The 15707-nt window shown below is 43.4% G+C and overlaps 1 protein-coding gene across 2 annotated transcripts in view; it reads left to right on the plus strand.

Moving 5' to 3' along the window:
* Positions 1–15707, plus strand: part of KDM4B (lysine demethylase 4B) — a 254704-nt gene that overhangs the window by 149782 nt on the left and 89215 nt on the right. For both annotated transcript variants that reach the window (XM_060691827.2, XM_087871259.1), the window contains one exon: positions 11584–11780. In XM_060691827.2, the coding sequence (XP_060547810.2) occupies positions 11584–11780 (197 nt within the window). The remainder of the gene's footprint in view (positions 1–11583; positions 11781–15707) is intronic.

The raw sequence follows: 15707 nt of genomic DNA on the forward strand, positions 1-15707 counted from the left end.
AGCTTTAGCAGTTCTCCTTGTATCAGTAGGAACCTGCCAGATATGTTCGTATTTATTTGGTTTTCTCATTTCCTCTCTTTGAAAATGATTCTCTTTGTTTAAAAACCTTTCTCAAAATAAGTTAGTTGTGCTTTAAATGCTAATATGACAGTTCATACAGTCAGGGGCTTTATGAGATAAAAATCCGTTGAAAAATATTGGCAAAATTGTGACCATTTTTATTGTGCTTGGTATTTAAGAGAGTTTTTAGGGAAATACACGCAGTAGCTTCATATAGAGCATGCTTTGGAAATATGAACTTTTCTGTAAAACCCGGTTTATTAATCGCTTAATATCCAGAATTAAGGTAGCCTCTGTTGGAATTAGTGAAATTGAATCTAAGTGATAGCTAAACATGTTCTACTGTTTCAATGATAGTTTATTCCATCTAATTTGGTCTGGATGCAAGCTATGTCTTATAAGAAAATATAAATATAAAAACATAAAAATATAATTGTTTTGAGAGATTAAAAATAATAACTTTACCATATTTATAATTGGAGATGGGCTACTCCCAAGATATGAAATACATCTTTTCATAAAGTGGAAGAATTTTATTGATCAAAATTTGAACTTTAGAAAGAATACAAAGACTAAAAAAATTCAACATAACAGCAAAATAGAACAATATATTTATCCCACTATTATTAATCAGAAATTAAAAACCCACGCTTTCACAAATACAGCTCCGGAAGAAAACACTGATATAGGATAAATAAACTATCATTATATTTAGATAATATATACTGGTGTAGGCTTTAGATCATTTCACCCTTGGGACACAACAGAATAGCCAGACATGAAAAAGAATAGCCAGCATTATTTATTAGAACACGTTTTGTTTTGCTTCGTGTGTTTAAAAATGCCAAAAAATAACTAGAAAGAAACGTGTCTCAAGTTCATTTACGTTACCACAACTGATGTGGGAGTAATCCCTAGCCACTCATTTTGAACCATTTACAGCTTCACGGATTTCAAAAAAAATAAATAAAAAAAATCTATCCCTCTGTTCACATAGTAAGGTGTGCGTTGCGATAAGCTCTGAAATTAAATTAGCTCAACAATATCCCTGCTTCAGTCTAGATCTTAGGAAACGCTCCTCGGAGCAGTCCTTCTGAAGCTTCACCGGAAATGTGATTGTTCATATCCACGAACGGTTTGTGTTGCCATTGCAACACGTTTGGAAAACTTAAAGGGAGGCTCTTGCTTTTCGGTCCTGTTGGCAACATTTTTTTTCTTTTTACGGGAAAGCATTCATTCCTGTATTCCTGAAATGTTCAGGGCTGAACATTTTGTCCATTTGATAGTAGCCAAAATCGCTTAGCTCAACCATCCTTGTATTTTACAAGTACAAAGGCATGAAACCCAGATATTTATTTGATTCTTCTACGCGTCCCGTATGGCTGCAGATAATGTGTTACCTGTTCCCTTTTCCTAATTGTGCTGGACCAGCTGGATCTTTCTTTGTACGGTCCCAAACCATTTTTTTTTTTTTTTTGGCCAAGTCCAATAGCTGCCATTCTGGTTGAAAACATGGCCCTTCTGTCTGCTTTCAAGGTTTTTTATGCGCTCCAATGTTCGTATCATATTGGTGGCTTACCAGTGGGTCATTGTTTCTCAACCTGAGTCACTTTAAGAGGGATGGACTTCAACTCCCACAATTTTTTGCTGGCCAGGGAATTCTGAGAGTTGAAGTGGGTCTTAAAGCGATCCAGGTTGAGATTGCAATAGATCAGAGGTGTCAAATTCAAGGTCAGGGGGCCGGATACGGCCCACGGGGTGCTTAGATTTGGCCCATGAGGCCGCCCAGGAAACAGCAAAGGAACGGCCCACAGTGCCTCTGCCAGCAAAAATGGAGCTCAGGGGGGCTCTCTCTATGTGTGTGTTTGTGTGTGTAGAGCTCCGTATCAGCATTCTGATGCTGCCATAAAAAGACGAGGCTTGACTTTTCACCCACTTATTTTCTCTGTAGATAATATCCCCTAGGAGATGGGATGGGAGGGGGAAACATTCCTGTGGGGTGAGGTCAGAAGCTGGGGAGACTGACTTGGAAGATGGCCAATGAGAAGATGAGAATTGGGGAACGGAAAGGGAAGGGTTTGGGGCTCAGAGGGTTAGTATCGGCTACGACGAAGTTGGGGCCAGATCTGTCGTACTCAATAAATGGAATATTTCAGCAAAGATTAATTGTGTGGGAGTGCAATTTATTTGAGATGACATCGAAACCTGACAGCTCCGTTTTCGCCGGCAGAGGATTGCAGGCGGCCGTCGCAGCCAAAACGGAGCTTGAGAGCCCATTTCACTGGCAGAGCGCTCAGGCCGCCACAGGCGCTGCGATACAAGTGACGTTGAGCTGGCCACACCTACCCTGGCCACGCCCACCCCGACCCCCCAAGGTCAGACACAACCCTAATACGGCCCTCAATGAAAACGAGTTTGACACCTCTGGAATAGAGGAAGTCAGTGGCCATGCCATTAGAGCCCCTGCTCTTTCTGAAGCCTACCAGAACTTGTGGGGTCGTGGTAAGGTCTGGTACATCTGCCTTTGTAAGGCACTACAGGTGATCCTCGATTTACGACCGCAACTGAGCCCAATATTTACGTTGTGTAGTGAAACGTGTGCATTTTGCCCCATTTTACGACCTTCCTTGCCACCCGTGTTCCATGAATCATTGCAGTTGCTAAGTTAGTAACACGGCCGTGAAGGGAATCTGGCTTCCCCGTTGACTTTGCTTGTCGGAAGGTTGCAAAAGGGGATTAGATAATCCCCAGGACACTGCAACCGTCATCATTGTGAACCGGTTGCCAAGCGACCAAATTTTGCTCACGTGACCATGGGAAGGCTGCAACGGTCGTAAGTGTGAGAAACGGTCATAAGTCACTTGTTTGCAGTGCCGTTGTAACTTTGAACCATCGCTAAATGTACTGTTGTAAGTCGAGGGCTACCTGTACCTTATTGAATGTGAGGCCCGCAGTGGGATGACTTCTTGTGCAGAGCAGTGTGGGATTGTTGTCTTCTCACAAGGCTGCCCTCTTTGCATCTGAGACACCTGGAGATCACACAACGTAACAAAAGGCTGCTTTGAAATAACGAGGGAGGGTTTCCCTTGCCTTCTATTCCTTTACACAACCATAATGTCTTCCCCTCTCTAGTTCTCTGGGTCAGGCCTGGAGGCCATCTTTTTCGTTGGATCTTCAGGCCTGCCACATTTAATGCTGTGGGAAACTGGGAGGGGGGATTGTATGGAGCTGGGGAGATATGTAGTCAAAATAACATTCCTTTCTCAGAGAGTCAAGGACATCTTGCCCTGCACCTGGAGTGATGTGACTGGGAGGCATCTCCAGTTGGGACGGTGCTTTGATTGGACCTTGTGATGGACATGTGGGTACAGGGGCAGGGAGTTGGACTTTCCTTTGGGTGGGGAAAACCTGGAAGCTTTCAGATCCGGGTTTTCCCAGATGTGCCAATATGACATCTCTAATAAAATGGAACTTCGAGGAACTTCAAGCCTCGGAGTCTTCTTTCTTTGGGGGGTGTTACTTGGAAACCTGACACTCTCGTTTATGTTACCTGCCTTTGGTCAGTGTGACAAAGAGAATCTGTAAAGATCCTACCTGTGTGTGTTTGTCTGTGTGTGTGTGTGAGAGAGAGAGAGAGGTGGGGAGAGAGATTATTTAAATCAGCCATATCTAATCCTTGGCCCTGGATGGGTTAGTACAAGTAGTCCTTGACTTACAACAAATTGTTCAGTAACCATTCAGAGTTAAAACGGTACTGAAAAAAATGACTTAGGACCATTTTTCACACTTACAACCATTGCAGCATCCCCATGGTCACGCAGTCAAAATTCAGACGCTTGGCAACTGATTCACATTTACGATGGTCACACTGTCCCGGGGTCACGTGTTTTGTGACCTCCTTTCAAGGTGTTCTGCTCCAGCTACGGACCCCAAAGAACACAGCACACACACAGTTTGTACAAAACTTAAATTTACTAAAATAACTCAGTTTTTTCCAAACAAAGGCTGTTAATAAACTTCCTTAACAGCCTACAAGAAAACAAAGATAAAGTAATCACAATCTTACGAAGGTTGGCAGAAAGCCCAGAAGCAAATTGCAGAGAATCCAGACGCGAAGGAGAGTGAACGAAGTTGTTCCCTACAAATTGCTTCAGTCGTCGTCCTTCCTTAAATAGGCTAAGGGAGTGGCCAATTAGCCCCAAGCCTTACTCTCGAGGAGACCTCCTCCTGAGGAGCCACTCCAGCCTTTTGGCAGCTCTGCGTGCCCGTGCATCGAGAAGAGGCTCCTCCTCTTCGTCCTCTTCACTTAAAGGAGCTTCTGGAAGTTCTGAAGGCCCTGGCTGAATCCCCGCCTCTGGCACCACATCTTCTCCAGCCTCCTCACTGTCTGACTCGAGTGCCAGCTGCACAGGCTGCTGACGCAGCACCACACCAGCCTCCTCGCTGTCAGAATCAGCTACAATCCGCACAGGCTGCTGACGGGCCACAACACAAGGAAAGTCAAGGGGAAAGCCGGATCCACTTAACAACCGTGTTCCTAACTTAAGAACTGCAGTGATTCTCTTAATAACGGTGGCAAGGAAGGTCGCAAAATGGGGCAAAACTCCCTTAACTCCCTTATTAACAGAAATTGGGGGCTCAGTGGTGGTGATAAATCCAAGGACTATCTATAATGCGGCCCCATAGGATTGTAAACGTTTAACATGATTATGTGATTTTTAGTGATACGTAGCTATATTACATATTTCATATGTGGCCCAAGACACTTCCTCTTCCCTCGGTGCAGCCCATGCAAGCCAAGGGATTGGACATCCATAATTTAGTTTATTACAACTTTAGATGATTCCTGTCCATTCAACTCAGCCAAATAATGTTCTGGAACCTACACACACACACACACACACACACACACACACACTGTGGGGTAAATGCTCAAACGAGCTCGGCAATAACGCCAGTGACACGTGAAGCACGTGGAGCCTTGGTAGTACAGTGGTCTAAAGCACCCTGTTATTAAGACCAGCTGCCTGCAATTACTGCAGGTTCGAATCTCGCCAGGCTCAAGGTTGACTCAGCCTTCCATCCTTTCTAAGGTAGGTAAATTGAGGACCCAGTTGTGGGGGCAATAAGCTGACTTTGTATAAATATACAAAAGGATGAAGGCTATTGCTGAGCACATTGTAAGCCGCCCTGAGTCTCTGGAGAAGGGCGGCATATAAATCAAATAAAAAAAAAAAAAAAAGCAACCTGCTGTCCTCTGAGCTGCTTTAAGGTAGTCAGGTGGGGCTCTTCTCCATCTGTAGGTTTTATGGGGAGGGGGGCATGAGATGCTCAGCAGCCCCAACCCAGAAGGAGCCCCCGATGGGTCCTGATCTCCGAATTGCTCTCCCGAGGGCGGTCCTTTTCATCCAGGGGAGGTTCGGTTGGCATAAACACCCTGCCAGTTTTGCCTTGCATCGCTCGAGGCATTTTAATTGATTGTCTGACTTTAAGCCAGCTTTTGAATAGTTTTCATTTAATCATCTCACAATTTATTTGCTTGGAATGCTTCATTTCGGCTACCTTTTATCCATCGGCTATGAAGTGAAACTTATCACTTAAGCTTTTTTACCGCAGTAAATATGTGGATGCCAAGAGAAGGTCTTTTTTTTTTAAATTTTTTGTTTTGTTTTTGGTCTTCGGAAAAGGAAAAAAAAAAAAACTCCGGCTCAGCTATTTTCTTGATGGAGTGGTTGTGGTTTCCTAGAGAAGTAATATTTTGGAATGTGTGAAAGCCACCTCTACCCATTCCCCCACCCACCCCTTTAGGACTGGATGTAAAATTTAAAAGTGCGGGGAGTATTTCCCCCCAATTGTATTATTTATGATAATTTATGTAGACGTATGGCAGTACATTAATGAAATGAAAATACTTTGATTTGCTATATTTGACAAAACTGTGGAATCAATACCAAGATTAATACTAGACCAACGATCACAGTAAACAATACAGGTGGCCCTTGACTTAAAACAGTGCATTTACTCCACAAACCCCACTCCCATTTACACTGATGATATTCCCTAGTTGGGTAATGAAACGTCTACAAGAACATTCTCATCGACACTCACAGGACAAGCTACTTGTATATAAAAAGAGAGCAAACACCACCACCCCTTGCAGCACTGATGATGTTACCTAGTTGGGTAATGAAAAGTCTGCAAGAAAACTACCAAGCTCAGAGTCCCCCTAGTCTCCCATCCTCCTCCTCCTCCTCCTCCTCCTCCTCTCCACAAACCCTACTCCCATCTAGCACCAATGATCTTACCTAGATGGGTAATGAAACATCTTCAAAGAAACCAACCAAGCTTAGAAAGCACCAAGGACTCACGGTCCTCCCCCTCATCATCATCATGGTCTACTCCACAAACCACTCTCCCTTCTAGCACTGATGACGTTACCTAGTTGGGTAATGAAAAGTCTGCAAGAAAACCACCAAGCTCAGAGTCCCCCCATCCTCCTCCTCCTCCTCCTCCTCCTCCTCCTCCTCCTCCTCCTCCTCCTCCTCCTCCTCCTCTCCACAAACCCTACTCCCATCTAGCACCAATGATCTTACCTAGATGGGTAATGAAACATCTTCAAAGAAACCAACCAAGCTTAGAAAGCACCGAGGACTCACAGTCCTCCCCCTCATCATCATCATGGTCTACTCCACAAACCACTCTCCCTTCTAGCACTGATGATGTTACCTAGTTGGGTAATGAAACGTCTTCAAAGAAACCAACCAAGCTTAGAAAGCACCAAGGACCCCACCGTTTCTACTTTTTACTCACTCTGACGGCTTCTGGAAGGTTTATGACATCCTAAAATCCAGGCTACCCTGCTGCCTGGGGAATCCTGAGTCATAAAACGGGGCATCTACAAAATGCTATCCGTTTTATGGACTGTTTGCAAGGCCATCCTTGTGGGCTCCCTCCTCTCCGTGACCTACAAGGGGCATCATTGCCCACTTCAGTTCTTTGCTAGTGATTTCTATTAAGAGCCACATTAATTAGCACCTGGTGACTTAAAGTCGGGGTCTAATCTCCTGTGTCATGCACTTGATCTCAATTTTGCTCCCACGCAGAGAAGGGGAGGCATCTGATGTGGAAATACCTTGATTTTTTTTTTTCAAGTTCAACCCTAACTCTTTCTCCCTTCCTCCCTTGTTCCGCCCCCTTCCAAACCTTCCAGAAACAAACCAAGATACCATTTTTTAATTACTTAAGGGGGGGAAAAAAATCAGAAAGCCGCTCAATCCAATTCCCTTAAGCTACCTATCGATGGAGGTGCTGAGGAGATTTTTTTCCCCCCCCCAGCCCGGCCAGGAATCCGAAATGCGGCTAACCATCTGTGGTTCGGTGTCTCTCTGGCCAAATTACATTCTCAGAACTTTCTTTTTCCTCTGCAGTTTTTCATTAAGCAAATTGGGTTTTGCTGGAAATTGCCGGGCCATAAATATTTCCCCCTCCCTCCTTGGCTCAAGCTGCTTATTACCGCTCCCCAGTTTGATGTTTTTCACCACATGGCAGCGAATTGTTTCTTCTATAAAAACGGGGAGGGGGAGCCGTCCTTAAACAAAAGAATCTGGGCCAGAATCTGGATTGATCATACGTAGTCCCCGACCACAATTCAGCCCCAAATTTCTGCTGCTTAAGTGAGACGGTTGTTAAGCGGGTGTTGCCCCATTTTAACGACCTTTCTTGCCGTGGTGGTTAAGGGACTCAACTGCAGTTTGTTAAATTAGTAACACGGTTGTTAAGTGAATCTGGCTTCCCCCGTTGACTTGGCTTATCGGAAAGTTGCAAAAGGGGATTTTGGAATATGAGTCAGTTGCCAAGGGTCTGACTTTTGTCCATCGTGACTATTGGGGACGCTGCAACGGTCGTAACTCTGAAAAATGGTCGTTAGTCACTTTTTCAGTAATGTTTGGAACTTCGAACGGTCGCTAAGTGAACCTCGACTGTTGTATTTGCTGTTGTCATCCCTGTGAGATCCTTAGTGCTCCCTGAGCTTGGTTGTTTTCCTGCAGTCGTTTCATTACCCAAGTAGGTAACATCATCAGTGCTAAAAAGGAGGTGGGTTTGTTCTTTTTTAAAATATATTAATGGCCTGCATTCTGTTGATAAACCAAGAGTGGTGCAGTGGCCTAGAGGTAGAGCTCTCGCCTCACAATCAGGAGGCTGTGAGTTCGATCCTAGGTAGAGGCAGATATTTGCCTCTCTGGGCACACTGAGAATATATCTGCTGCGCGGGGGGGGGGGGGGGGACTCCACATTGGTGACAAGAATGGCATCCGGCCAGTAAACACTCAGCTCCTTTCAGTTGCTCAGACTCCACCTGGCAAGGGATTATGGGGTCGTTAAAAGAGGATGATGATTGTGTTGATAAACCAGATGGGGTACATAACTGGATGAACTAATGCTGTTTTACTGAAAGGCTAGATCCGTGATGGCGAGCCTATGGCACACGTGCCCAAAGTGGCACACGGAACCATGTTGCCTGGCACGTGCTGCGTCTGTTAGAATATGGTTTGAGCCTAACAAGTTGTCCAGGCAATATATGTGTTCTGTAACTTTAATATGAATATGTATTGTGTGACTTTAAAGTTTTCCTGCTGATTCATTGTAATGCTGAGTCATGCTGTAATTAGTTGTGAACGTATTTAAGAAAGGTACTGTAACGTATTCAGTTGATGATAAGCTACCGTTGTGTGTGGAGTTGCTACCATTGTCCTATCATCGGTTGGATGGACCTGCTACCATCGTGGTTTGTGAACCAGAGTGAGTTTGTTATTCTAACCAACTACTGTTTGTGTGGTAAGAAGAGTTTTTGTACCACTGGACTGATTTAACTGGCAAAGACTTGGATTGATTTAAAGACTAAGAGATTGTTTTTTCCCTATAAAGTAAACTTTTGATAAACCAGTTTGCACATCTCTTATTCATTGCTCTCAGCCACATTTCTCTGTGCTCTACGCTCTGCTGGTTGGTAACACAACAACAATATCCTTAACAAACCGCTTTAAACTCCCTTTTTCGCGCATGCGCTCCCTTTTCGGCACTCAGTGGTGAAAAGGTTCACCTTCACTGGGCTAGATTAACAGAATCTTACAAGTCTGCAAATACAAACTTTTAACTGCTTGACCTATTAAGGTTTATTAAATTTCTTTCGCTGACTGTTAAGCCACTGGGGGCTCCTGCCTCTCTTCTCTAATCATTTCCTAGGCAGCCTCTTTTTCCCTCGTCCCCCAAACACATCCACGCATTCTACTACATCTCTCAAATTGGTGTTGGCTCTTAGTAGCCGTTTAACTAGATTTAGTCCATGATGAATCAGTCCCTAACCTGGTCCTTCAACTGTTCCAACAGTATACCGACCATCACTATAACTGAATACGGGTAGTCCTTGCCTTACAGCAGTTCATTTAGTGACCGTTTGAAAGTTACAACAGCACGGAAAAAAGCAATTTAGGATTATTTTTCTGCACGTAAAACCGTTGAAGCCTCCCCAGGGTCACATGATCAAAATTCAGCCACTTGGCAGCTGACTCTTACTTACGACGGTTGCAGTGCCCCTTTTGCGACAAGCAAAGTCAGTGGGGGGAAGCCACATTCACGTAACAGCCGTGTGACTCACTTAACAACTTCAGGGATTCACTTAACAACGGTGGCAAGAAAATGGGGCAAAAATAACACTTAACAAATGTCTCACTTAGCAACAGAAATTTTGGCCTCCATTGTGGTCATAAGTCGAGGATTACCTGTACATTCTGTATTTTATGAAAAAAAAGGAACCAAGATAACAATTTGTTTCGCCTGATTGATCAGTGTTAAATCTCTGTGTGAAACCACTTGTGCCTGTTTGTTATCTCCATTTTTCAGCTGTAAACTTTTCCACCTATGTAAAGCCCTGTATTTTGAACACTCTCTATTTCCTCTTTGAAAATTCCTTTTTTTCCAATCTTTCTCATTTCTTGTCAATTTTTTTTCAATCTTCTGGACACCCAGCCAAAGCTTATTTCTGCTTGACATAGTCTCCCTACCTACTAAAATCCTTTTTCTTCAGCTTTCTGCTACCACCCTGCTCTTCTGCCCTTCAAGCTCGGCTCCGTTACCGTTTCTCTCTTGTTTTACAGTCCGCACACAATTTTTTTCTGGAGTGACAACTTGGCAAGATTTTCCTTATCTCAATCAGTGTTTCATTTCCAGCTGAGGAAATCCTTAATAATATTCGGTAGCTAATGTTTGGAACTATTATATAAAATGTGAAATGTACCCTTCTCTCTTACTTTCTCTCTCTCTCTCTCTCTCTCTTTCTCTCTCTCAACCCCCTGGTGTATCAGCCAGGCTTTCTACCTTGAGGAGAGAATATTTGTTACTCAAGATTTGAACTGTGCGGTTATTGATGCTTCCTGAACTTGGTTGTTTTCTTACAAACATTTCATGACCCAATTAAGTAACATCATCAGTGCTAGGAGGAAGTGGGGTTTGTTTATGGCATGGAGGAGGAAGCGAGGAGGAGAATGGGGGTGGGGGAGGAAGAATCTGGGTCCTTGGGTGTTTTCTTACAGACATTTCATGACCCAACTAGGTAACACCATCAGTGCTGAAAGGGAGTGGGATTTGCTCTCTGTTTATGTAAATAGAGCCTTTCCTTTCAGTGTTGGTGGGAGTGTTCTTAGTGGCTCCTTGATTAAGGTGTTGTTTACTGTTGGATTGTTTGTCTGAATGAGGAGTTCCTTGATTGGCATGTCTTTTTACTACTTGGTGTTAATCTCTGCTAATCTGGGTGTTGATTGCTGGCCAGGAAATGTTTTGGTTTTTTGATTATTGCATTTGAATGGCCTGTAAATGAATGCTATGGAAATATTTTTTTAAAAAATCCTAGTCTCCCTTCTAGCACTGATAATGTGACTTAGTCGGGTCACGAAATGTCTGTGAGCCAAGCTCAGAGAGCATCCAAGACTCTACAGTTACTACCTCGAGACATGATATTAGTCACATGATCACCATTTGAAGCAAAACAAGAGAGCTGGAAAGGACCTTGGGGGTCTTCTAGTCCAGCCCCCTGCTCAAGCAGGAAACCCTATACCATTTCAGACAAATGATTGTCTGGTCTCTTAAAAACTTCCGTCTTTGGAGCACCCACAACTTCTGGAGGCAAGTTGTTCCACCGGTTAATTGTGCTCACTGACAGGAAATTTCTCCTCAGTTCTAGGTTGCTTTTCTCCTTGATTAGTTTCCATCCATTGCTTCTTGTCCTGCTTTCAGGTGCTTTGGAGATTAGCTCGACTCCCTCTTCTTCGTGGCAGCCCCTCAAATATTGGAAGACTGCTATCATGTCACCCCCTAGTCCTTCTTTTCATTAAACTAGACATACCCAATTCCTTCAACCAGTCTTCGTATGTTTTAGCCTCCAATCATCCCCTAATCATCACTGTTGCTCTTCTCTGCACTCTTTCTCAATAGCTTTTTTATATGACTGTCTTGAATTTTTTTTTCCAGTGCACCTGTCGGAAAGACACCGTGAAGATCTCTATGGATGTTTTTGTGCGGGTGCTACAGCCTGAGCGGTATGACTTATGGAAACAAGGAAAGGACAACACGGTCTTGGATCACATGAAGCCCACCCCTTTAACATCTCCTGAGCTGGACGCCTGGAATGAGACAAAAGATGCCTTGAAGGCAAAGATGCTACGCAGGTAAAACAACAACAAAAAAAAGAAAATAACATCTTACTCCTGCCTCCTTTCTGACTCCTGACTGGTGCACTTGCAGAGCGCCACCAAAATTGTCTCAACTGAGACGTGTCAGCTCTGCAGGTGCGATGATGGTTGAGCGGCTGGAGAAAAGGATGATCGCTTCCTGCTTGGTAGGAAGAATTAAAAGGGTAGAGGACATTCCTCTATAAATTCCACTCCTTTTCCTTTTTGGTGGGGGAGAAAGGAGCAAAAAATGAACATTTGTCTTTGCGAAGATGTACAAATACTGTAGCTGGGCATCCTGAGTGATCTTTTCAGGAATAACAGTCATTTTGAGCATGCTAAAAGCCTCCATGTCATTCATATCTATATCTGTCAGCCTCTCTGTCTGTCTTTATCTAACTACCAATCCATCCATCCATCTTTTTATCTACTGTGTGTCTATCTCAGGAGTCATTTGGACCCGTTTCCCACAGAAAAGAAAACACCGGGAGACAGAAAACCCTTCCCGTGCCTAACTATTTCTTGAACAGCCAGAAAACTAGCATATATAGTTTGTTTGTTTGTTTGTTTGTTTGTTTGTTTATAAATTTGTATACTGCCCTTCTCCCTGAGGACTCAGGGCGGTGAACAGCCAAGTAAAAACATAAACTACAAACATTAAAATACAATTAAAAAGATATATATAAATTTGGCCCCATGATTAAAACAATAACAGACAATTAAAAACATTTTAAAAAGTGTTAGGCCAGCCTGGCTTGCTGGAAAAAGAAGGTTTTAAGGGCACGGCGGAAGGCACCGAGTTGAATTAAATGTTCTGTTTTTCTTCTGAAACTTTTCTTTTTTTGGGATTTATCCATGGTTGGCCTACCGGGGGTTGAAAAGCTCAATAAATCGCGTGCCGGCAGATGTCACACATTGCCGGTTGTGACAACATATTTTGAGTGACAAGGAGCTGCAGCAGAGAGATGAAAGAGCCACATGCGGCTCCAGAGCCACAGGTTGCTGACCCCTGGTCTGTCTTATCAATCCATCCATCTCTCTAGCCATCTATCTATCCATTCACAGTAGATAAAGAGATGCATAGAGAGGGATGGATGGGTGGGTAGGTGAATGGATCTATCTATTTCTATCTATCTATCCATCCATTTAGCCATCTCTTTGTCTGTCTGTCTATACCTACTTATCTATCTATTCATCTATCCATCTTTTGTCATGTGTCTATCCATTCATCCATCTCTATCCATCTCTTTGTCTATCTGTCTATCATCTATCTATCTATCTATCTATCTATCTATCTATCTATCTATCTATCTATCTATCTATCTATCTATCTATCTCTGTGTCTATATCTATGTATGTATGTATGTATCCATCCATCCATCCTTTTGTCTGTCTGTCTGTCTGTCTATATCTATCAGCTAGCTAGCTAGCTAAGTATGAGAGATAGGTAGGAAGGAATTTGGAGAGTTGTAGTCCACCCATCTTTAAGAGAACCAAGAGGGGAGGGAGTTTCTGGGTATGCCATAAGGGCTGGAGGTTAGTATACCCACATTTAACAGAGGCATTGAAATGCAGTGTTTGAAAACTCTTTTAATTACAGATGATCCTCGACTTGGAACCACAATTTAGTCCAAAATTTCCATTGCTAAGCAAGACAGTTATTAAGTGAGTTTTGGCCCAATTTAAGACCTTTCTTGCCACAGTTGTTAAGTGAATCACTGCAGTTGTTAAAGTTAGTCACATGGTTGTTAAGTGAACCCCGCGTCCCCATTGACTTTGCTTGCCAGAAGGTCACAAAGGGGATTCACAGGACCACAAGGCACTGCAACCGTCATAAGTGTGAACCAGTTGCCAAGCATCTGAATTTTGATCACGTGACTATGGGGATGTTGCAACGATCCTCGGTCTGAAAACAGGCCATAAATCACTTTTTTCCCAACGCCATTGTAACTTTGAACAGTTGCTAAATGTATCGTAAATCGAGGACTACCTGTAAATAAATAAATAATCCTCCCAGAGTAGCTTTCCAGCCTCAAGAACTGCTTACATCCCTTGGACCAACAGCCTTCTAACATCCAACTTTTCTCATTTATCCCTGCAGTTTAATCATCGTGATAACCCACAACCCATTTTGCCTCCTCCCCATTGCAGCCCATACCCACAAATTTCTCCTGCGATATTAAATGAAAAACATATTTTTCTCTGCTCCGGCCAGCCTCTGTTGAGCTGTTGATGCTTCTGCTTGGAAACCTTGCCAGCTATAAATCAGCTCTTTGGATCGAGGGGGCTACTGGCTGGGGACCCTGTTTGTCAAGTCGACTTTTTAATATTTCCTTCTCCTTTCCTAGCAGGATGTGGTTGTTGACTGCTGCTGTCCATCAAGTATGATACACCCGGGTGGAAATTTTTCAGTCTTCGGTTTGTTTGAGCTATCCATTTCCGAGGAAATGTTCCACCCTGTGCAGACACGATGCCCGATAACAAACAAACAAACACCAAAAATGTATATTCTGGCATGTAAAAAAATGTGGAAATATTTTTCATTTCACCAGCCAGGAGTTATTTACCGCTCGGCCGTTGAATCCTATCTGCCTTCGCTTCATTTTGTCTCCCAATCTTGCCTGGCTTAGTGGAGTTGTTGGGTTGACACAGTTGCTGTTTACATAACGGTTAATTGATTGTGGCAAAGGCTTAATTGGTCAACAGAGTAGGCTGTCAATAGTGAGCAGCGATCCCATTTCACAAGGCTTCCTTGGATGAGGAGTGTGTGTATCCGTGGGCAGCTGTGTCAGGGAGATAATCGAATGTGCCACCGATTCTTCTCCTTCCCCATAATCAGGGTAGCGCTAAAAGGAGAAAAAATAATTCACATACACAAGGCAGCTCAACTAGTAAAGATAGTCCTCGACTTACGACCACAATGGAGCCCAGAATTTCCATTGCTATGCAAGACAGTTGTTCAGTGAGTGTTTTGCCCCATTTTACGATGTCTCAATTGTTATGTGAATCACTGCAATTGTCCGGGTCAGACCTTGTGATACCTGGAGCGTATTTGTAAGTCAGGGTTGAGCTGTCTGAATTGGAAAAAAAGATCCTTTTCCCAAGAACAATTCCCACAGAGTCCTCTTTAACAAAGTTTACTGAGATCAAAAGGATGTTGGCTCCAGCAAGTGAGCTAACCTTCAGTTTAGCGCCAGTATATCTAAACGAAGGCGGGTATTTCTGAAGCCCTTTTTCTCAAAGCTTTAGGCTGCCTCAGAGGTTTTACCTTCGGTTTTGATAGAAAGGAAGGTTGCCCTCTTCTTGGATTTGATGATTTGACGTGGCAAGATTGAAAGGCTCTGAGGTTTTGGCATTATCGTGTCCAATGTTAACACCTGCAAAATGCAACTCTTGTTCACAATAAGACGCTTGAGGAAGGAGTGAATAAAGGGTGGAAATGTGTACTTTTCTCTATAATATCAGTTACTAGCCATTCTTCAGAGTCTTCTCTGCAGTATTCCATTTGCCTTAATCCAAGGTGAGAGTTTCAGGTGACTTTGTCCTTCATATGACTTTGTGGTACTGTGAATTAGTTAGCCATAGCGAAAAGCACTTAGACTTATAGACTGCTTCGCAGTGCTTTTCAACCCTCCCTAAGCGGTTTACAGAGTCAGCCTCTGGCCCCCAACAACCTGGGTCCTTGTTGATGACCTCCTCTCTGACTGTCAGCATCAATCCCTTATCCTCGACCTCCCAAAGTTCATACTTCAAGGATGTACTGTATTTTTCAGAGCATAAAACGTACCTTTTTCCCCCCAAAAAGAGGGTGAAAATCTGGGTGCATCTTATACTCCAAATGTAGCCCTGCCCAGCTTCTCAAACGGAGGTTTCAGAGGCTGAAAAAAGCATCAGAAAAGAAGCTTCAGAAAAGAAGCCCCCAAA

This window comes from Pantherophis guttatus, chromosome 1, assembly GCF_059756535.1.
Source record: "Pantherophis guttatus breed Tessera chromosome 1, ASM5975653v1, whole genome shotgun sequence".
Taxonomy (NCBI): domain Eukaryota; kingdom Metazoa; phylum Chordata; class Lepidosauria; order Squamata; family Colubridae; genus Pantherophis; species Pantherophis guttatus.